This window comes from Ixodes scapularis, unplaced genomic scaffold (genome assembly GCF_016920785.2).
Source record: "Ixodes scapularis isolate PalLabHiFi unplaced genomic scaffold, ASM1692078v2 PGA_scaffold10__122_contigs__length_95168666, whole genome shotgun sequence".
Taxonomy (NCBI): domain Eukaryota; kingdom Metazoa; phylum Arthropoda; class Arachnida; order Ixodida; family Ixodidae; genus Ixodes; species Ixodes scapularis.
Window position 1 is genome coordinate 33,194,593 of NW_024609836.1, and position 23,616 is coordinate 33,218,208.

At 45.5% G+C, this 23,616-nt stretch overlaps 1 protein-coding gene across 1 annotated transcript in view; it reads right to left on the reverse strand.

Moving 5' to 3' along the window:
• Nucleotides 1-23,616, reverse strand: part of LOC121832973 (arylsulfatase B-like) — a 54,847-nt gene that overhangs the window by 16,885 nt on the left and 14,346 nt on the right. Inside the window, exons 2-5 of the mRNA XM_042288518.1 lie at nt 16,130-16,232; nt 9,654-9,813; nt 1,104-1,216; nt 109-217 (exon numbers count right to left, since the gene is read on the reverse strand). Coding sequence (XP_042144452.1) covers nt 109-217; nt 1,104-1,216; nt 9,654-9,813; nt 16,130-16,232 — 485 coding nt within the window. The remainder of the gene's footprint in view (nt 1-108; nt 218-1,103; nt 1,217-9,653; nt 9,814-16,129; nt 16,233-23,616) is intronic.

The window sequence follows — 23,616 nt, forward strand, 5'->3', positions numbered from 1 at the left end:
AAATAGTATTTTAATTGAAACACTAGAATAGAGTGTAAGCAATAGACTAATAAAGTAATGAAAAAATTCAATTTACTTTGCATGGTTTTGCGATAGGTGGACACCTTGCCGTGAAGTTCTGGTTGAAGTAGTCCAGCGAGGGGTTGTAAAATCCAAAAAATGTGTCGAATCCACGCCTCAACGGTACATACTTTTTATCATAGTATCCGAGGTGCCACTGCAACAAGATTTTTGGTGTCACTGTTATTTTATTGTGCAGCTCACAAGCATTGCTCCTCAAATTCAGTTCTCTAGAGTACTCTATACTTCCAAAGCCTGGCAGTTCGGCGACGGAGCCGTAGATTGCCCTGTCGCAGATTTGGAGCGCGAGGATCTGGTAGCACAGAGCATTTCTCGGGCAGCCTGTAGTCAGCGCACAGCTTTTGCAGCGGCGAGGACCCGAGACATGGTTTTCAAACCCGGCGAGAAAATAAGCGGTAGCGCAGAAACGTGAGGAGTACTAGCGGTCTTTCCATCGCTAAGGACAAGTGTGTTTCGGCGTCTCGCCGCAGCGAGGCGCCCGTTACATGGCTCTCCTCTCATCCGTTGTCTACCGCTCTACCTTTTACCTTTCGGCGGCCGCGACTTGTGGCGATCTGCCAGGCTCTGCCAGTATAGACGAGGTTATGGACTAACGCGTCCCCCTCGATTTCCGCCTGATGACGTCATAAAAGTGTCATTCTGTCGCCGGCAGCGATCCTAGCGGTGTCACAACAGTGGTGGTGGATCCGGCAGACGCCTCTTCTGCAGCAAGTTCCTATCCAGCTTGACAGTTCACGGGAGCTTCGGCAGCAAGGGGTTGCGGACGCCACGACGACAATGACACTCGCCTTCCCTCGAGTTTTTTTTTTCGGTACTTCTAAGCCCAATTGCCAGAATCGCGACATCCGCTAGAATGACACTCCGGCTTTTGTGGCGTCATGTGTTGCCATTTTGGGACCACTTTGATGCATGGTCGGAATAAGACACCAAACGCACCAATCGGAGACCCGTTCCGAACGCACACCGTGATTGTGGTGCCTGAAAAAAAAATTATTTTAAAACTTACAGAAGAATTTGCCCACCTTTCCAACCATGTGTGTCTTGTATCCGAGACGTCTGAAGTGTTCTGGCATAAGAGTATATTCAAGTGGCAAAGCCATTGGTTCCGCTGGAATGATTACTGCATGTTGCATGCCTAGAAATAAAATATATATTTTGTGTTGGCCCACTCTGACACGGAAAAACCGTCCCAAATAAGATTAATGTCGCCACATATAATGATATACACTTCCAGCAAGTCCACGGGTTGCAGAAAGCATATTCTTAAGGGCCCCATAACATTATTCATTCATTCTAAACATATAATTTGTTTTCACATTCGTAAAATATCTGGACTTATTACTGCTAAATTAAAATTAACTTTTGGGCTAGTTGGTTAAACATCTTATTTACAAAAGCGCAAAGGACAAGGACAGGACAAAGAATGAACAGGACAAGCGCTTAGTAACAACTGATTGTTTAATGCTTAATAAGAGAAAGACGAAAATGAGAGGAGATTTAATAAATTAAAATTCCAATTGTTTTCCCACGTAAAATGATTAAAATTATTTGAGAAAAATTAGGACTGATAGAAAAATAAAATTAAAGAAAAGCATCCAGATTAAGAAAAAAGGTTGAGGTACACTATCTCTTTCTCAGACAGTGAAATTTATGGTGTGCTAATGCACGTGTCTCCTTTTTCGATTATAGTTTTTGCCTCGAAAATCTCTCTGGCTCTCTTGCTCCGAACGCGTTTGAGTATTTGCGTTTGATTGAAAAGGGGAGTGCATTTATGGTCTCTGGCATGTATGGCCAAGTGTCCAGACGGTGAGGCTTGTAGGGAAAGCTCATGCTCTCGTAGTCGCACATTTACGCAGCACCCAGATTGACCGACGTACACTTCCCCACATGTGCTCGAAATTTCGTAAACGATGTTGACGTTGCAGTTGATATATTTATGTGCGTGTTGGACTGAGCAGTGTTCTTGTCTTTCGTTCTGGGAGTTGATTTTTGGACACAGTTTCTTAAGTTTGTCAGGAGCTGATGTTACAACCTGTATGTCATATTTTGACACTATTCGTTTCAAGTTGTGTGATACTTTGTATTGGTAGGGTATCACTGCCGGGCGCCGTGTCTTATCTCTTCTTCTTCTTTCATTGTGAGTGGTCAGGCTCTCTGCTACATCGAACATTAAAAAACTGGTATACCCAGATTTTTGTAGTTTTTGAACTTGTGCCTCAAAACTCTGCTTGGCTGTGTGCACGCATGATTTTTGCAAGGCTGCTATGAAGCAGCTTTTTACAATTCCTCTCTTGATTATTTTAGAATGGGCCGAATCAAATGGTAGAAGTGATTTTTTGGACCGTGGTTTGTATGTCCAGCAAGTATGGTTGTCTTCAAAGGACAGCTGAAGATCTAGGAATTGAAGCTTGCTTTCATCTGGTAGCTCGTGGATAAAGCTTAGTCCCTGAGATTGAGTAAGGAACCTGGTGCAGATATTGTTTACAGTCAAGTCATTTTGTTTAGGTCGTTCATGCAGTAAGACAAGATAATCATCAACATATCTGAACACCCGTGATACCAGATTCGCTGGGAGCTTCTGGGCTATGTTCTTGTCACATTGGGCTAAGAAGATGTTACACAGAACTGGTGCCACGCATGAGCCAATGCATATTCCTTTTTTCTGGATATATGTGTTGTTGTTGAACGTCACTACAGTGGAGGTGAGGTAGAACTTCAGAAGCTCCATGAATGACTCCACGGAGATACCGCACTGATTTTGGAAGGACACAGTTCCATGGTTCTCGATGCACGCACTGGTTGCCGCAAACATTTCCTTGTGTGGGACTGAGTAAAATAAGTCTTCCACGTCAAGCGAAAACCCATACCTCACTGTTGTGCCATCTTGTTTAAGGTGTTCTATCAATGTCTGCGAGTTGGGAATCAAAAATGGATCGTTGATTTCAAGATTTTTAAGGTGGTCTAGAAGGTATCTAGACATAGCTCCCTGCCATGATCCTTTTTCTGTTACCACTACTCGAAATGGGCAACTTTCCTTGTGAGTTTTTGCCGTAAAAAACATTTCCAATTGGACACCTTTTGCCGCGGTAATCTGTTTTCTGAGTTGAGTTAAGTCCAATCTATTGCAAAGTTGGAGAGCCTTTGCTTTTATCACTTTGGGTTTAAGCCCTTCCAAGTAGTTAAAATTCTTGTCAATCGCCAACCGAGCTTTATTAAGGTAGACTTCTCTAGGTGCCACAACGAAGCCTCCTTCCTTGTCGGAGACCAGCAGGTTTAAGTTATTTTCTCGGAAATGGTCAACAACCCTAGATACGTTCAATTTTCTTTCACATGGTGGGCCTGCTCTCAGTACTACGTCCACGCAGTCTGCTACGCATCTCGTTCTATCATTTTCTTGGGCTTTTGAACCGATGTCGTGGATGTTAGACACCATATACACTCCCTGCTGTTTCGGCTCTGTGCAAAATTTAGGGCCTTTTTCAAGCACCTTGCGTATATTTTCTGGAAGAGGTTCTCCGCCCAACAGGGTGACAGACTCACCCTTGGGCTGCGTCTTAAGTGAACGTAGGCTTTTCAGATGAGGGTCGTAAGATCCCCACAGGAATTCAGTCATCTGTCTGGCCGTGTTCAAGAAGGTCCTGTATCTGGATCCACCACCTTTGTCATTGGGGTTTCCACACCCAGCAAGAACGCTGAGGCAATACCTGTAAAACCGCACTTGTCGCCACATTTCAGACCTTAGGGTCTTGCACATCCTCTTGTTATGTTTCATGGCCGGATGGTCTTCCATATCCGAAAAGGGCACTTACTTCTTGCGGCAGCACATTATGTCTGATGGCAAAAGAGTAGAACCTCGCTTTGCATGTAGACATGGCGATGAAATTTACATAAAAGGAAACACAGTCTACTGAAGAAACACACGGAAAAGGGCCCAATGTAGAAGAAAGATACTGAATTAAAATTAACTGTTGGGCTAGTTGGTTAAACATCTTGCGCTTTTGTAAATAAGATGTTTAACCAACTAGCCCAACAGTTAATTTTAATTCGGTATCTTTCTTCTACATTGGGCCCTTTTCGTGTGTTTCTTCAGTAGACTGTGTTTCCTTTTATGTAAATTTCATCGCCATCTCTACATGCAAAGCGAGGCTCTACTCTTTTGCCATCAGACATAATGTGTTGCCGCAAGAAGTAAGTGCCCTTTTCGGATATGCAAGACCATCCATGCAACATAACAAGAGGATGTGCAATATCCTCAGGTCTGAAATGTGGCGACAAGTGCGGTTTTACAGGTATTGCCTCAGCGTTCTTGCTGGGTGTGGAAACCCGAATGACAAAGGTGGAGGATCCAGATACAGGACCTTCTCGAACACGGCCAGACAGATGACTGAATTCCTGTGGGGATCTTACGTCCCTCATCTGAAAAGCCTACGTTCACCTAAGACGCAGCCCAAAGGTGAGTCTGTCACCCTGTTGGGCGGAGAACCTCTTCCAGAAAATATTCGCAAGGTGCTTGAAAAAGGCCCTAAATTTTGCACAGAGCCGAAACAGCAAGGAGTGTATATGGTGTCTAACAACCACGACATCGCTTCAAAAGCCCAAGAAAATGACAGAACGAGATGCGTAGCAGACTGCGTGGACGTTTATGTGGCTTCGTTGTGGCACCTAGAGAAGTCTACCTTAATAAAGCTCGGTTGGCGATTGACAAGAATTTTAACTACTTGGAAGGGCTTAAATCCAAAGTGATAAAAGTAAAGGCTCTCCAACTTTGGAATAGATTGGACTTAACTCAACTCAGAAAACAGATTACCGCGGCAAACGGTGTCCAATTGGAAATGTTTTTTACGGCAAAAACTCACAAGGAAAGTTGCCCATTTCGAGTAGTGGTAACAGAAAAAGAATAACGGCAGGGAGCTATGTCTAGATACCTTCTAGACCACCTTAAAAATCTTGAAATCAACGATCCATTTTTGATTCCCAACTCGCAGACATTGATAGAACACCTTAAACAAGATGGCACGACAGCGAGGTATGGGTTTTCGCTTGACGTGGAAGACTTATTTTACTCAGTCCCACACAAGGAAATGTTTGCGGCAACCAGTGCGTGCATCGAGAACCATGGAACTGTGCCCTTCCAAAATCAGTGCGGTATCTCCGTGGAGTCATTCATGGAGCTTCTGAAGTTCTACCTCACCTCCACTGTAGTGACGTTCAACAACAACACATATATCCAGAAAAAAGGAATATGCATTGGCTCATGCGTGGCACCAGTTCTGTGTAACATCTTCTTAGCCCAATGTGACAAGACCATAGCCCAGAAGCTCCCAGCAAATCTGGTATCATGGGTGTTCAGATATGTTGATGATTATCTTGTCTTACTGCATGAACGACATAAACAAAATGACTCAACTGTAAACAATATCTGCACCACGTTCCTTACTCAATCTCAGGGACTAAGCTTTACCCACGAGCTACCAGACGAAAGCAAGCTTCAATTCCTAGATCTTCAGTTGTCCTTTGAAGACAACCATACTTGCTGGACATACAAACCACGGTACAAAAAATCACTTCTACCATTTGATTCGGCCCTTTCTAAAATAATCAAGAGAGGAATTGTAAAAAGCTGCTTCATAGCAGCCTTGCAAAAATCATGCGTGCACACAGCCAAGCAGAGTTTTGAGGCGCAAGTTCAAAAACTACAGGAATCTGGGTATACAAGTTTTTTAATGTTCGATGTAGCAGAGAGCCTGACCATTCACAATCAAAGAAGAAGAAGAGATAAGACACGGCGCCCGGCAGCGATAACCTACCAACACAAAGTATCACACAACTTGAAACGAATAGCGTCAAAATATGACACACAGGTTGTAACATCAGCTCCTGACAAACTTAAGAAACTGTGTCCAAAAATCAACTCCCAGAACGAAAGACGAGAGCACTGCTCAGTCCAACACGCACATAAATATATCAACTGCAACGTCAACATCGTTTACGAAATTCCGTGCACATGTGGGAAAGTGTACGTCGGTCAATCTGGGCGCTGCGTAAATGTGCGACTACGAGAGCATGAGCTTTCCCTACAAGCCTCACCGTCTGGACACTTGGCCATACATGCCAGAGACCATAAATTCACTCCCCTTTTCAATCAAACGCAAATACTCTAACGCTTTCGGAGCAAGAGAGCCAGAGAGATTTTCGAGGCAAAAACTATAATCGAAAAAGGAGACACGTGCATTAGCACACCATCAATTTCACTGTCTGAGAAAGAGATAGTGTACCTCAACGTTTTTCTTAATCTGGACGCTTTTCTTTAATTTTATTTTTCTATCAGTCCTAATTTTTCTCAAATAATTTTAATCATTTTACGTGGGAAAACAATTGGAATTTTAATTTTTTAAATCTCCTCTCATTTTCGTCTTTCTCTTATTCAGCATTGAACAATCAGTTGTTAGTAAGCGCTTGTCCTGTTCATTCTTTGTCCTGTCTTTGTCCTTTGCGCTTTTGTAAATAAGTTATTACTGCTATCCTTAGATGACTCTATTATGTCAATAACTTAGTTTAATTTCGTACATTCGATGGCTACTACTTAAAGTTATATAAAATAGCTGAATGTAGCACATTTAACGAAGCAATATGAAAGGTGACTTATTCGAGTTTTACCTGTTATAAATGGACGGCACACGGCACGGCATTTGACCGAGTTACCATTTTAGTGAAAACTTAGTCACATGCAACTGAATATTTTAGAAAAGCTACATTAATTATTCTACTATTTACAGTCGTTCGCTTACATTCATGCATTCAAGTTGAATCGTGGAAAAACGCTGCTCTATTATTTTTTTACGCACATGGTCGCACACACACACAATTCTTCCTGCGCGCTCACCCATCGATTGACTACTGCCAGGGTTCTCACTCTCAGTTTCTTCTCCCATTCGCGCGGTTTTGGGCGCCAGTAAAATGTCTAAGAGACAAATCCTTACATTCGGCCGTCCGGCCCACTTAACGTCCTCGTTTAGGAAACAAGAAGCTTAACAAGAAAAAGATACGATGATATTAATTTCATACCATACAGACGTGAAGTCTGGCAAGAACACGGGTCCGACTCGGCAGTCCAAGTTCGAAATTATTCTCTTGGTCTTCAAAATCCTCAGAAAATACATCGTCCTCAAAATAAGATTCCTTAGAAGTCGTTGATCATCCCTTGGGATGGGAGACATGGGCCGTTGTTGCAAACCGGTTACTTGAATTCTGGTCATGCTCCGCTACCCTTCAGGTATGTGGAGGCAGCATTTCCGTGACAGCCAGGGATCTTCGATACTTGGGTAGTGTCTTAGTAGGATTCCTAGTGTGCTGAGGTGCTCTCTTCAAGAACACCACTTGTCCCACACCGTACAGCTTTGCTGCATTGTGGTGATTGCCATATGCCTGCTTACTCCTTTTCTGTCCTTTCAACAGAGTCGTACTTGTGCTAGCAGCTCGCTTGGATCCTTATTGGTTGCTTCACCGCGTTGAGACACCTCTTGTAGTTGTTCAGCAATCAGAGGGTACTTGTGGATAACGTTTTAAAAGAAACCACTCAGTCTCAAAAATTGTCTTAAGGCGTTACTCGATGGAGCGAATATGCGACTAATAACTGACGAACTTCGCCCCGCGGTACGTTTTGCTTTCCACGCGACGCAGTATAGTCACTGTGCTGATGCCACGCGCAGAGCGAAAGCCGCCAGGCGAAATTCGTCGACTTTTTGCAGCATATTCGCCCCATGGAGTCCAGCCTTTACGTAATGCACATTCTTATGGGTCGGAAATTGGGGGATTGCATTTGCCTTGGCCTCTCCTGGCTGCATCTAGCCGTTAGTCAGATGGAAACCCAGGAAGTCCACACTATCGCTGGCCTTCTCTCTTGCATATGTAATGTAAGGCCGCTCGGTAAACGTACGCCCAGCCAGGAAGTCCACAAACTGGGCTTTATCTGGAACAACAAAGGCGGGGTGTCCTTGGCCACCACTCCATCAATCGCAATGTCCGCACTGTTCTTGCCTGCAGGCACACTGCTTTCTTTTCCCCACAACTTTAGAGGAGCGTTTCCTCCAGAACAAGCTCAACGTCACAACGTGCTGCTGCAGAGGCACGTAGAAGACAGCCGGAGCTTCCAGTGTCAACAAGCCCTACGAGTGTAACTCACGTTCAGTGACACTTCCATCAGCAAGGCACCAACGTTTTTGGTTTCCTCCGCTATAGCGCTCACAGCATTTGCTTCATCACGCTGAGTCACCTTGCTCTGACGTTGGGTATGACCCATTCCGTTGCAACGGAGGCACGTTAAGGGTCGTTTTGTTTTTCGGCAGTCTCGTACCATGTGACCATAGAGATTTTAGTTGTAGCACTTAGGTTCTCCTTTTCTTGTTTCAAAGCGGTGGTTGGTTGTCTCTTGTCCGTCGCCAGTCTTTCTTGCGGACGTCGCACTTGTATCTTCGGTTCACGTAGTCAGTGGTCGTACGCGCATTGCATGAAACATTAGAAGATTCTTCCCTTTTACGTTCAATCCTCTCAAATTCCTTGATGTCATGCAGGAGGTTGTCATCATCGTCATAGTTTCTTCCCAGTAGCATTGTGCTCAGTTGTCTCGAGAGCAGTCCAGTGATGAACTGTTCCCGTGTGTTGGGACAACATTGGGACAACATAGAGACATTGAGATGCACTTATCGACACAGACGAACCTTGGCGCGGAAGTAGGCCGTCGTATTCTCCTTGGGATGTAACGTGTGGTTTTTCACACGTTACAACTGCTAAATTGAGGAGAAATTTTCCCGCTAAATTTAGCTGAAAAATTCCCCGCTAAATTTAGCAAAAAAGTTCCCCGCTAAATTTAGCCGTAAAATTTGCCCGCTAGATTTAGCGGGAAATTTAGTGCAAATTTTCCGCTAAATGGGAGGGGAGGAAGAGAGGAGGAGGTTAGGGTACGGTAGAGGAGGAGGGGCATACCCCCTCTCCGTACCTTCCCCTCCTCCTCTACGAGAGCTGCGGTCTAATTCGGCGTTACAGGGAGTCTTTCATTTTTTTATCCGCCATTCGGACCTAGTTTCTTGTACTTGATCATGGGGCTAAACTGCCGATGTGCCCACGGATCTTTAAGAAAATGAGAATTAATTGGGAGAAGGATATGTATTACTACGCATGTCAATCAAACTTGTACCATATTACATTTAGTTTTATTTTAAGCTCCATAAGCTGAGTGCGCATTAAACGCAGCCTATAAAATATTAGTTGAAACAAACAAACTTTCGTGCAATGCTATACTCCGTTTCACTTTAGGTCCGAGTGCAGCGGACGCTACGAAACAATAGGGCCAACCAAGCAGTGACAGAAGCGTACTTGTGGCACCTGATTCGGTCCCCCGGTGATGCACTCCGTAACGCCACACCTTTGCCGCTATTTGATTGTCTCTGTCGTTTCGTAGCGTACACTGCGCTCGGACTTAAGGTGAAAAGAAGTATAGATTCCCCTCCAATACACCGGAAGACCTATGAGCTCTCTAAATGAACAAGCCCGAGATGTCAGGCAGTGTACTTCACCTATGTGAAAGGGATAACGGCCTGTCATGAGCGCGGCCCTTGAAGGCGTGCACAGGGGCTGAACGTAGTGCTGGTTCAGAATAATGCCGTCTGCCGCCATCGCATCCATGTTCGGAGTGGGAATCTGAGACGAGCCATGAATGCTTGTGTCATCCCAACCCTAGGGAGAAAAGGTATCTTATTGGAACATTCATAAAAAAGTTCTACTTTGTCATATAAAATCATGTGCCGGTGAAAAGCGAAGATACAACTTCTAGGCAGCTATAGCATGGCAGCTAGAAAACGCATATGAAATTCGTTGCAAGACCATATAAGAACCTTTAAATTTCTCAGAAATTATCACATATTTTATAGGCATATATGACACGCCCCTGCTAATGTAATAAAATTATCCACAAAAATGTTCTACATTACCAAACTACGAGCAGAAGAAGGCGAAGGAAACCAGTGGAAAACCTATAGGCATGTATAGCACGCGGGTTAAAAAAAGCATTGGTCAAGCCATACATTATTTAGCAGAACATAATAAACAAGTGGAAGCTTTGAAGGCTAGAGCGTGTCGGCTACAGAATTTATAGAATAAGCTAAAAATATTATTTCCCAGAACGTATAGCGTGAACAGCTAAATAAATACTAAAAAAAGCTATGGCAGCTATTGGGGAGAAAAGACAACTATACTCCTCTTGAAGCTTAGTTGAAAACTAAACAAATCCATTGGGACAACAACAAAATAAAATATTTGTTTGTGTTTCTGATGCAGCGCTCGTCTGCCATAGGTGAACACTACTTCAGTGTTCGGCCGATGCTCGGGCTCACATTAAAGCATCGATTGAACACGAGTCAAAGCTAAACCCTGATGCAACACTGGTGTTCAATCTTCCCCACGCTTGATCAATAAAATTATCTAAAAAATTAAGTCACAGGCCTTGTGATGGGAACACAAGCTCTGTAGAAAACAAGCTGGGCAAAGCGCCCCATAATGTTCAATCTCCTCGGCCATAGCGACCAGACTAAATTTGAACATAACCCCGGGCACGCCACCAGAAACGTTGGAATTATTCGGGAGTGGGGGGAGGACGATCGTTGTAGTGGGGAAGAGGAGATTTTCTTCCTTCGTTCCCGTATCGTTCACTTCAATCATTATTTTTACTCGCCTTGTTTGTACTGTTCATCAGCAATCGGTGTGCACCAAGTGACGCATCCGGAATTCATAATTGAGGTCGCCGCATCTAGCATAAACACCGTTTGGAATGACGGCTGTCCGCTCTCTTTTTTTGGGGATGAGCACTCTCAGACTTTCCCTTATTGAAGGTGGGAGGAGCCCGCGTCGAAAAATGTCCGGAAACACCCTCACCAGTATTGGGCAAAGTAGATCTGCGTATTTTTTGTAGAATTTAAAGCCGATCACGTCAGGTCCCGGCGATTTATTGCCCGATAGCTTCTTAGTGGCTCTCTGCACCTCTGATTTTCTGGTGGGAGCATTTATCAGGACTGCAGCACACAGCTTGATTCAAGTTGCTTTTATATCGCGTGATTTTTCTTTTCCTTTTTTTCATATTTACCGATCCTGGCCCTAACTGTGCCTGCGGCTCCTAAAGTATAAAGGGGCGGTTATTTGGACTCAAACTAAAAGCCACTGCGGTCAATTCCTGCGAGCCAAATTAAAGTTTAGTATTCGAAGCGACACGGATTTCTCTACCATTAGGCAGAGACGTTAGGTACTTCCATGTCCCCATAGAGCTTGTCACGTGACATACAAATCCCTCTTGGGATTTTTATGTGCGAAAAGGAACTCGTTAGGTCTTATTTTCGGCACTACAATCTTAAGCGTCTCAGACTGCCGGACATTTAGAAGCTTGCTTGCTCTGGTGCAGAGCGCGAGATCCAAAGAAAATACGAGGAAACAACAAGTATTCGAACGCCGTCGAAGCAAAGGTCAAAGCTAAGACGCTAAGAGCAGGAGCCAAGAGACACCGTTTCACGCGTTCCAAAGTAAAAAGAAGAAAAAAAAAGAGAAAACAACGCGTCGGGACGCCAGATGTTCTAACGTCACCAAGCAGAGATAAGAGACGCGTACCCTAGAGGTGGTTTCATGAATCTGGCACTTTCGTTTGCCCTGTGGCGTTAAATCTAGCCGATTCTGAACGTCGAAATCTGCTTTCCGTTCTTCAGATCTACACAACGAATAAAAGCTTAGTGAAGGTGCCATAAGTAGTGCGAGGCCCAGTTAAGTGAGCTTGTAGAACCCAATATGAGGGCGCCACAGTGTGTTCAGAGATTCAGGGCAGGAGACCTTTCATAAACGCAAGTTTGTCAGCTTAAAAAAAAGAAAAAAAATTGGTGTGTGTATGTTTATACAGCCTCTAAAGTTAGTCGTTCAATCCTCACCCCTCCCCGTTTCGCCCTGGATGAGCATCGTACCGGCGTGCGGTCGCGTATCACTACTGCGTGGCGCACGTTAAAGACCCCAGCCTAGCGGTCGTACTGCACTGGTTAAATTTACTTACCTACAGTGGGTAACAATGCCGCCCATCTTCTGGCAGACTAATCTCCTGCTGTAGAAACAACTAACGACTAATTAGACTTTTTGTCTAATTTTGTAAAGTTAGTCTGGCTCAGTGGGCGTCCAGTCTCTGATGTGTAGTAAGAAATTTAGCCAGTGCAGTACAACCTGTAGTATAGAGTCTTCAATGTGCACTGCGCAGTAGTGATATACAACCGCGCACCGGTACGATGCTCATCCAGATCGAAAAGGGCAGGGGTGGGGATTGAACCCAGGATCCCTGGGTTCTGCAGCGCGAGCTTCCGCTCGTCGTGCTCCGAGCTGGTGTGCGCTAGACCACTCGTCAACCGAAATTTAGCGGAAAAGCTATCCCGCTAAATTTAGCTGAAAAATTTCCCTGCTAAATTTTAAGAAAAAAATCCCGGCTCAATTTTAAGGAAAATATTTCCCCGCTAAATTTACCGTGAAAATATCTCCACTAAATTTAGCAGACAAATTTCCCTGCTAAATATAGAGAAAAAGGTATCAAGCTAAATTTAGCGGAGACAATTTTATCGCTAAATTTAGTGCAAAACTTCCCCGCTAAATTTAGCGAAAAGGTTCACCGCTAAATTTAGCGAAAATCTTTACCCACTAGATTTAGTGGGAAAATAATCCCGCTAAATTTGGCGGTAAATTTCTACGCTAAATTTAGCGAAAAAATTATCGCGCTAAATTTCCCGGGAAAATTTTCCCGCTAAATTTGAACGAAAAAATTCCCCGCTAAGTTTAGCTGGAAAATTTCCCTGCTAAATTTAGCGGAAAAATTCTTCGATAAATTTAGCGGAAAAATTTGTTCGTCTGGAAAGCCACCGCTGAGGACAGAAGCTACAGCTCTGCTGCTCTTCCTTCTTCACCAGAGTGGAAAGGGTGAAAGTTTTTCTTCTATTTCTTTAAATCCCTAACACGCTTTAAAGGAGTTACGTTGGGATGTGTGCAGGCGTTGCCGCAGTTCCGGGCCGTCGACACCGCCCTTTTTGTATCAACGCTCCCACACCACCATCTCTCAGTCACGTAAAAGCACGTCATCGCCAACACCTCCGAGTCAAAGTGAAGAAACACAAAAGGCTAGAGTTTCGCCGTCACCCGAAGAAGACTCGTGCACAATCGATGAAGACGTGAGTGTCAGCCGAACACTGAGGCAACACTCGTGTTCAATCTGCATTGACACTCTCTAGGTGACGCCGACAATTTTGCACTGCTACTTTTTTTTACCCACAGGGGGCGTTGTCAGCGCTCACGCCATGCGCATCATCACTCACGCATGCCACTCGCACGCCCCCTTTAACAGTGCAGCTGTTAAGGACTAGTTTCCCCAGGATCGTGCCCCCCGCAAAGAAATGAAGACACCGAACTCTGGACACCTACCGCCATCGATGAGCGACGCGGCAAGCCACGTATCTGGTTGCCGCCATCACTCATAGATGGCGGCAGCCTTTCCACTCTGGCTTGCCGACTTGCGGCCGGCCATTACTTTCCATTGTAGAGCTCCGCTGGTCTTCCTTCTTCACCAGAGTGGAAAGGCTGAAGGTTTTTCAAGTGATGCCATGGTGAGGGTTAAGAAATTCCGCCTCAACTAATCGCATCTCAACTAATTCCGCATGGAGAAATTGCATCTTAACAAACAGCGTATTAACGAACTCCTCGTTAGCAAATAGCGTCGGTGCAAAATCAGATGGAGAGCTTAGGACATCACAACTGCGGGAGTGTCTTGGTCAAGGACGGCCTTTTGCCGTGTGCACGCCTTTACGTTTCGATGTCGCGGCTCTTCGCAAACGGGAGGGAGCGGCAAGCGCCGGCACCCACTGGCTGTACCTATAGGCTCCTTGCACTGACGTGACATCGCATACTTTTGAACACCATGTAAAGGAGGAAAGGGAAGCTGCTTTTGTAAGAATTTTGAGTGACAGGTTAATCTTCTATTCGCGACTCCAGCAAAACGGACGCCACCAAGCGGGGAAACCGGGAACCAGCCGGTTCAGGTCGCTCCGCGCCCCTCCGCGTCTCTGGTGGCTTTCGCGGAGACGTGTTGTCGGCGCGGTGGCGAGCAATGTAATTTGACGAAAGTCCGAATATTTCTTAAGTTCGCATGAGTGATAATTAGTGTGGTGAAGCCTCAGTAGATTGTTTTCTTCTATTACGTGCTTGAAAGCCCGTTTACTCGACAACACACGGTCGCGTGCTTTCGATTTCTTGGATGGGGAGGAATCGCGGAAAAACGTTTTGATTTCTTGTCTGTCTCGAATCACATTCAAAGTTACGACTACTTGGTAACTGATGAGTGGTTTCTTTATAAGGATGTAGGACAGTGGACTGAGGACGACAGACGAGGCATTTCACTGGAGGGAACACGAATGTTGCAGTAAAGTGAGTGGGAAGGTTCGACAGCTGCTTTTCTTGAGTTTGGTTGTGTTCGGTTAGCTTCAAGTTTGAGCCACCCACGCCGGTCGGTGCGTTGGCTATTCATCTTGGCTGCTTTTCGCCGAAAAAGCCTCTGGACCACACTGAAGGAGTTGGGCTGATTTCGCAATTACTTGATTCAGGAAAACCTGCTCGCTGCAAATAATGAACGAGGGAAATTATCTGTTTTCAAAAGGTGGGGGACGAGTCTAGATGCTGTCACGGCATTTTGACCTATCGCGCCTCCATTTATATTACGAGGACGTCGAAGCCAGCAACAATATAAGTCTACATTGGCCAGGTTGACCTGCCAAAAAAAAAAATACTCATTTTCTCCGTTCAGGATTCGAAGCAAAGTTCAATGCAGAAAGGTTCTGCGTGAATCTTCGATGAAGACGCTTCAGTTTGTCTCCGTGCTGCCGGCTATAGAACCATTTGGCTAAGTTTAAGTAGTATCTCTCTGCCTGTCAAATATACTTTTATTCAGCAGCTCACCTAATAGCTAGTCAACTAAGCTCATATTTCAACCCGAAGAATATACTAATATCGATTTAGTGGGACATAGTACGTAATATAATACATAACACGCTCGTCAAAATGACTTCTCGATTGCTACTAAAACTTGAATTAAAATACGAGTATCAGCTGCTTAGTGGGACGCCGGCGGGTTAACATGGTCCTTGGCTCAAGAAGCGCTTGCTTAATTTTCGTAATTTTCGTGCAGCCTGTGTTGTTGACCGAGCAGACGACTGGAGCTGTTTCTTAAACGCGGATAAGCGCAAAAGCTCGATTTCGCGGACAGATAAGTCGCATGGTCGAGGCAAGCGAGTTAGCTGAAAAGTTACTCTCTGTGGAACAATTCTGTAGCCATCGCCGCTTTCCTTAGATGATCAAAACTGATTAGTATATTGACGTCTCTCCCGAGCTCATAGTTTCGGTTTTGAGCGAAATCTCCGAAACGAAAGTTTGACATGAAAAGAACGAAAAACACCGGCAAAACAAAACTATGCTTTGCAAGTTTATCGGCACCGGCTACACTTAACTGTCTCAGTTCAAATACCTATAAAATTGGGCATTAAACAAAAGAAAAGTCTGTTAAATTGAACGCGCCACCTGTTCAGGCGGCCCGGCCGAGCCGACGGGACCTGGACTCAGCCGCCATGTTTGTTTGGTGGTGGCGCCCCCTATAGGTCGCTGGAGTCGCGAATAACCTTCTGGAGGGAGAATAGCGACCCCTGTGCAAATCCGGGAGGCACAAAGGAGGATCCTGATAAGAGGGCAGCTCCTTCTTCCCCTTTTCCCTGGAGGGCATCGGAAATGACGTCATGTGCAACCCACGTATAAAAAACCTTGACAATGGGATTTAAGAAAAGCGTTTCCTTCTTAGTTTCTGGACAAATAAAATTTCTTACGCACGTCTTTTTTCTCCTTTTTTTTAAGAATCAGTTCCTAGAATTCAAAACTTGGAGCTCATTTGAATTTTAGGGGAACTGCCTGCTAAAACGCGTGCGTGAGTATTTGAGTTGTTTCATACCAAGTCATCTGCGAGAATAAAAACGATGTGAGGTGGTTTCTTTTTTTCGGCATTCTCTCCCGCTGACACCCCGGCTAAAGCTAAAAGGAAAAAGGTGATCATTCTGTAACAAAGAGCAAACATTTAAAAGTACATATGAGGATTTGACTTTCGAATAACCTAATATCTAGCCAATGAGCATCATATCAATTTTTCATCCTACTTATAAAAGCAGAATCGCTCAACATTAAACAAATATTTCTAAATAGGGTTATTGGGAAGAAGGGCACTTTCATTCGTGCTTCTATGTTCCAAACAAAATATCAAACATTTCGGATAAGAATGTTCTAAAATAACAAACATTTATATTTACCGAATTGCCTACAAATACATCGTAGTAGGTCGTCAAGGAAGAAAAATTGTGTTCGAATGAACTTCCGGGTGCTTTACCGAATACTTTCAAATATTCCTAAAAATAGGGTGGTATAGAAATAAAAAAAATAAAGACTTTCCGGGAGCAACCTGTCAGCCACGGTAAACGTCAGGAATTGCAAAAAAAGAAAAAAAGAACAAAAAAAAAAAACTAGTCAGTTTTAGTAACTAAAATGTATTAATCTGTTTTTTTCTTAAAGAGTGAAGATAAGCATGTGGCTCCACTTATAACTCTCCTAAGCATCGTCGAGAACCACTAATCAACTGATTTTAGACAGATACGAGGCAGAAGCAGCATTTTAGGCGTTTAAAAAAAATGCTCGATTTGGACGAGTTTTTAGGTCTCGGTTCGCTATCGTAGCGCACCCTTGCCCTACCGATCCTGTCCGTCGATGACCGAGACGCTCCACGCGCCAGCGGTATTCTTCCATGCTGCGAGGAAGCCGAGCCCGTAGCTCCGCGCCACGGCCACATGACAGCCACTTACGCAAAGATGGGCTTTGATAGGAAACCGAAACCTAAAACGGCGTCTAAATTGAGCGTCTCATTTTAAACCCGTAATGGGTGGGCATGAATGCACGCCAAAGATGCACATCTTAAACATTGTTCTTCTAACCATACAGTTCTCGAGCGAGACGGCCTTTGGTCTCCAACCTGGCTCTTCGGGCGCCAATCTGTCTGCCCCGAGGGATTTGCTCAACATGAAAGGCGTCCTCTTTACCGGAGTTTCGAGTATAACCAAGCAGAAATGGGGCCAGGCAATCGAGGCATTCTTCGTGACTCTTATCAACCAGTTTTGTCTCTGTCCTTTCTGAACAGCCACATCGACACCTGCACCATCACAATGGCCTAGATAGCTGGGGCCCTATGTTGCGCTTTTTGGACTCCCACGGCAACTATAAGGGAAGTGACGTCAACGACACAGCAAACGCAGATTGGATGTTGACAGAAGAAAACAAAATCAACATCCAATCTGCGTTTGCTGCGTTGTTGACGTCACTTCCTTCTCCGTAGTCGCCGTGGGAGTCCAAAAAGCGGAACATAGGGCCCCTGGTCCCCTCACCGTGGATCGTCAGCGGGCACAGATGCACGCCAAAGATGCACATTTTAAACTTCGTTCTTCTAACCCTACAAGTTGGTAATCAGGAAGGTTGTTATTGTTTTAAGTCAAACGATGTCTGCATTGTAGTGCTTCCATGCCCAGAAGCTTTGCTGAGTTCGTTTAGAGTGCTGTTGCTGTTGCTCGGTGATGATGTCGAGACTAACTCCGGTCCAACTAATGCCAAAATGGCTAAGGAACTAGATGAAATAACGCAGTTATCGCAAGATACAAATGTGCGTACTCTAAAGGTTTAACAAGGGCAAAACAACATATACACCTCGATTAACGAACTAAAGTCAAGTCATGAGCAACGAAAAGCCACGGTTGCAAAATATTGGTGCGAAGGTTTCTACTATCGAATTGAAGGCAGCTTCAATCGTCGAATTTCACCATGAGTTGGCTAGAGCCCACGCAGCTGTTGAGAGCGTTGAAAAAGAAAATAACCTTTTGCACCTCAGATTAGACAAAATAAAAGACCAGTCACGCAAAGATAACCATTATTTCATGATGTAGATCATGGGTGGCCAAGCTGCGGCTCTTCACGTGTTAAAGCGCGGCTCGCGGCGCACCCCATTCAAAAGAAAAATGGAACGCGTCTTAAATCGAAAGACAGGTTGCGGTTTGATAGTCCTGTGCTACTGCTACCCTACGTAGAGTTGGACTGCTTTTCACTCGAATAGATAGAAAGTATTTCGAGTTTCGTTTACTGCTCTGTACAAAAAATTGCCCCCCCCTCCCCCCCCCCCCCCTCCCCCCCCCCCCCCCCCCCCCCCCCCGCGGCTCTTGGAAGTTTCGTGGTTTGGTTTGCGGCTCTTATGGCGCATTCACACTGGAAGCGGATCCGCGTTCGCGGAGCGGTCGCGGATGCGGTTCGCGAGCGACCCCGTTCAGACACATGAGAGGCGGTTGGCGGTTTCTCGGCGATCACGCGTGATCTTTTGAGACTTGCGTTTGGCAACCCTGTTTTACAATCCAAAATGCACTTTAAGCCAAGATCCAAAGCCAAAGTTTTGCTATTTTGGCAGTCGGAATATTTTTCTCCGGGATGTTCGCGCGCATCACGAGTTCAGGCAGCGAAAAAAGAAGCATGGATTCGCCAAACTCGCCTGTGATTCCTCCGACTTCGCCCACAAGCAAAGTCCAGCTAGGCGCGCCTTGCTGACTCAGAACAGGAAGCCCCCGACCTTTTCTTCGAAGTGGACTCTTCCCGCATGAATAGCTGACTTTGTTTTCGGGATAGAGGGCCCGTTTTTCCCCCTCGCTGTTGTTCGCTCTTATCATTTTCGAAGTTGTGAGCGGTGGGGTAAACCGTGGTGCGGGGGGAATGTGTTCGGTGCTAGCCGGTCATGGCTTCGTTGGTGGCGGACTCTCCTCTCGTCACTCGCTCGTCGATCGAGTCTACTGTTTTGTTTGACATTAAGCTCAAATAAACGCCGTATGGATTACCTCTGCATTGTCTGGTACGTACACTTTATTCCTTGAGTAGGTTCCCTTTATTTATTTTATCAGTAGTAAACGTTACAGGTCGAGCTAGTGCAGGTACCCTGCCCCCTCCGCGGTAGTGCGGTAGAGCGTTGGCTACGCAATCAAGCTCGTGACGTCTCTATCGGCCTTCGTGGTGGTCATGCACGGTGTCGAAAGCTTTCAATAGTTCACGCGACTATCCTAGTGGGTAGAAAAGCTAACATTTCGGTCGATCAGGGGCGGGTTCCGACGTTCTATAGACAGAGATTAACAAGACAGCGAGCTTGGGCTGTGGCACCCGGAATAATAAACAAACTCTTACCCGAACCGAATCACCGGTGCGAAGCCCGTTAAATTTACGATTCAATTCTTTTCGCGGCGGATTCAAGTGACGGACGTGAACATCAAGTTTCTCCGTTGATTTGTCGAAAGCTAAGACTACAACGCTAGGACTACCGCGCCTTGGACGCTTCGCCAGCGACAGGTGCCATCTTGTTTCGAAAGTCACTGACGTCACGTCAGCGTCGCGTTGTGATTGGTTGCCGCTTTGCGGTTCGTGAAAGCGGTTGGGAGAAATCGGTCCCGAAACGGTTGGCAAAAACGCGCTCCAACCGCTCGATCCTAGCCGCTTTGCGGTTGAGGACGCGCGGATCCGCTTCGCGAACGCGGATCCGCTTCCAGTGTGAACGCGCCATTAGGCCGGGTCAGCCTGGCCGCACCTGGTGGAGATGATTGCGCTAGCGAAACGTAGGCCCAGGCGGAAGGGAAGGTAATAGGGTAACTTTCAGAATACGCTTCGCTTAGTATATCACGAGAACAGACTGTGAGCGCCTACCGTTTAAATTCATTTATAACAGGAAAACACCGTACCATATGAGTTAAGTTTCAGTCTTTTAAAACTAAAAAAAGTGTTCTGCAGATCAAACCTAGCTTAAAAGCCGGCTCTGTTTCTGTCTCTTAAGACTTTAGCTTTTCTACAGGTTTGACTCGGCGTAATATAGTGGAATACGGTAAAGGACAGGAGAGCCAGTTTATGCTAAAGTATAATAAACTGTTTACGAATATAACGTTCTATGCGTAAAATGTAATCGAAGACTCTTTATGAACTAGCCACGCCCCGTCACCAAGTTCCTGCTGCAATAGCCCCCTCCCATAATCAAACTGCGCCCTATTTCCCGTGTCTTCTTAACAGCCAGTGAGTTGCAGTGAAACGCGTATGACTTTCAAAAATGTTTCCGTTTTGTTTACTAACATACGTAGTCTAATCCGTAAATATGGCGAACTGTGCTCAGTTGCCGATTCATACGATGAAGACGTCATTGCTCTCACTAAGTCGTGGCTATCTTGCAAAGTGACTGATAGCGAGTTATTTCATTGTCAGAAACGGTTTAACACGTTCCGCTGGAATTGACAAGTCAGGAGTGGCGGTGGTGTTTTATTGGCGGTTGCTGATTCAATAGTTCCTCGTTCTGTAATGGTAGCCTGTGAACTTGAGATTATTTGGGTCTGCATTAGTTTTAAGCACAAACAGACTGTTATAGGTGTATGCTATCGACCTCCAACTGGCTATTTTTTTATGTGAGTCTGTTTCATGATTGTATTAACCAAATTGTTGTACAGCATCCAGGAGTGCCGATTTTATTGATGGGTGACTTCATCTACCCCAACATTGCTTGGTCTACCGCTGATCCGGTGTTTAGCCCTTTCTCATCCGAAACTAACAAATTTATCGACCTGTTTTTTTAACTTCCACCTTTCCCAACTTGACCAGCTCAAAACTCTATCACCAAATATACTCGATCTGGTGAGCGGCCGCAGAAATGGAAAAGGTGGAGCGGCAGACAACGGATGAGAGGAGAGCCACGTGACTGGCGCCCCGCTGCGGCGAGACGCCGAAACACACTTCTCCCGAGCGAACAAGTGTGTTCCAGGTCCTCGCCACTGCAAAAGCTAGGCGCTGACGTCCAGGTTCCCCGAGAAATGACTCTTTGATACTCTGTGCTACCACATCCTCGCGCTCCAAATCTGCGACCGGGCACTCTATATGGCTCCGTCGTCGAACTGCCAGGCTTGTGAGGATAGAGAAGGGGCTATATAACTACGCACCCGTCATATCACCCATAACTCGCCTACCACGTCTAAGCGACCATTCAGTTATCCACATTTCACTACATATTCCACTGCTAGCTCCGAAAGTTGGCGTGAAACATATCTGTGATTACAGCAGAGCTTACTTTTCTTCAATTAACTTGGCCCTGTCCAAGTTCTTTGACGATCATCTTCCCGGTTTTTTAGAGCGCTCCGTCGAGTCCAATTGTTTTTTTTTCAAAAACTGTGTTACAATCTTGATTGAAACATATATACCATCTAGGAAAATTTTATGCAACACTAACGCATCTTGGTTTAATGCTAACCTCAGGCGGCTGCGAAACAGAAAGCAAAGACTCTTTCGCGCTGCCAAGTGACTCCCCTCTGGGGCACGATGGGCAACATACAATAATGCAAATAATGAGTGAACAGCAACTATTAGCGAAACTAAGTCTTTTTAGAGCGCAGCTCTTAGGGGCCCGTTTCCGGCTTGAGCGGCGTCGCCGTCGCCGTCGCCGTCGCCGTCGGCGTAACCGCGCGGTGCATCATGGGAAATGTCCCATAATGCACCGCGCGAGCCCCCCACCGGGGTCACGTGACCTCGTGGGGGGTCACGTGACCCCCCGAAGTCACGTGACTCCCCTGAGGTCACGTGACCCCCTCCTCGAGGTCACGTGACCCCCGCCGATGTCGCGTGACCCCCCGATGACGTCATCGTCACTGATGACGTCACCGGCATCCACATCGTCATCGTCATCATCACTGATGACGTCATCGGCATCCACATCGTCATCGTCATCACTGATGACGTCACCGGCATCCACATCGTCATCGTCATCATCACTGATGACGTCACCGGCATCCGCATCGTCATCGTCATCATCACTGATGACGTCACCGGCATCCACCGTCATCATCACTGATGACGTCACCGGCATCCACATCGTCATCGTCATCATCACTGATGACGTCACCGACATCCACATCATCATCGTCATCATCACTGATGACGTCACCGGCATCCATATTGTCATCGTCATCATTACTGATGACGTCACCGGCATCCACATCGTCATCGTCATCATCACTGATGACGTCACCGGCATCCACATCGTCATCGTCATCATCACTGATGACGTCACCGGCATCCACATCGTCATCGTCATCATCACTGATGTCACCGGCATCCACATCGTCATCGTCATCATCACTGATGACGTCACCGGCATCCGCATCGTCATCGTCATCATCACTGATGACGTTACCGACATCCGCATCGTCATCGTCATCGTCATCATCACTGATGACGTCATCAGTGACGTCACTGATGTCGTCACCGGCATCCGCATCGTCATCGTCATCATCACTGATGACGTCATCAGCGATGTCACTGATGACGTCACCGACAATCGCATCGTCATCGTCATCATCACTGGTGAAGTCATCAGTGACGTCACGAATGACGTCATCGGTACCCGCATCGTCATCGTCACTGATGACGTCATCAGTGACGTCAGTGATGACATCATCGGCATTGGGGGTCACGTGACCCCCAAGGTCACGTGACCCCCCCCCCTGGTTAGTTTAACCCCCCCCCCCCAGTGCCCTTCCCTCCTCCTCCTCAAGAGCTGCGCTCCAATTCGGCGTTACAGGGAGTTGTAAGCGGCTTTCATTTTTTTTTTTTTAAATTATACACTGCCCACCATGTTAGCAAATAATCCTGAACAATTATGGAATATCGTTAATCCTAATATTCATTCTAGCATTGTTCGGAATTTTATTGATGGCGTAGATATACCGATTTTCGAAAGTGCTACTGTATTAAACGATGCTTTTTGTATGTCCTTCACGGCCTCCAATGTTAATCAATTGCGAACGTTGCCCGTCCATACCTTTTAGCCAATGGACCCTGTAACCACAGACGCAGTTGGTGTGGCCGGTGTTCTTAATATTATACAATTTTCATCTGGTACCGGAATCGACAAAATTAACACCAAGCTTTAAAAAAAATTATAACATGTATTTTCCATAATTTTCTCAAATATTGATATGCAATTTCTTAACCAAAGTACTGTCCCAAGCGATTGGGTATTTGAGAAGGTGGTTTATATACATAAATCTGGTGAAAAGCACAACCCATTTAATTATCGACAAATTTCTGTAACAAGCGTGTCTTGTAAAATTCTCGAACACATTATCTACTCGCAGTTGATGAACTTTCTTCGATCTAATGACTTTTCACAAACTTGCAGCATGGCTCCAGGAAACATTTCTCATGTGAGACGCCACTAACATCATCGATATACGATCTCGCTCCTTATCTTGATGGTCATTACAAAGTTGATTGTGTTTTTTTTTTAGGTTTCTCCAAAGACTTTGACAAAGTTTCCCCACAAAGTTCTAATCCGTAAATTACAATCAC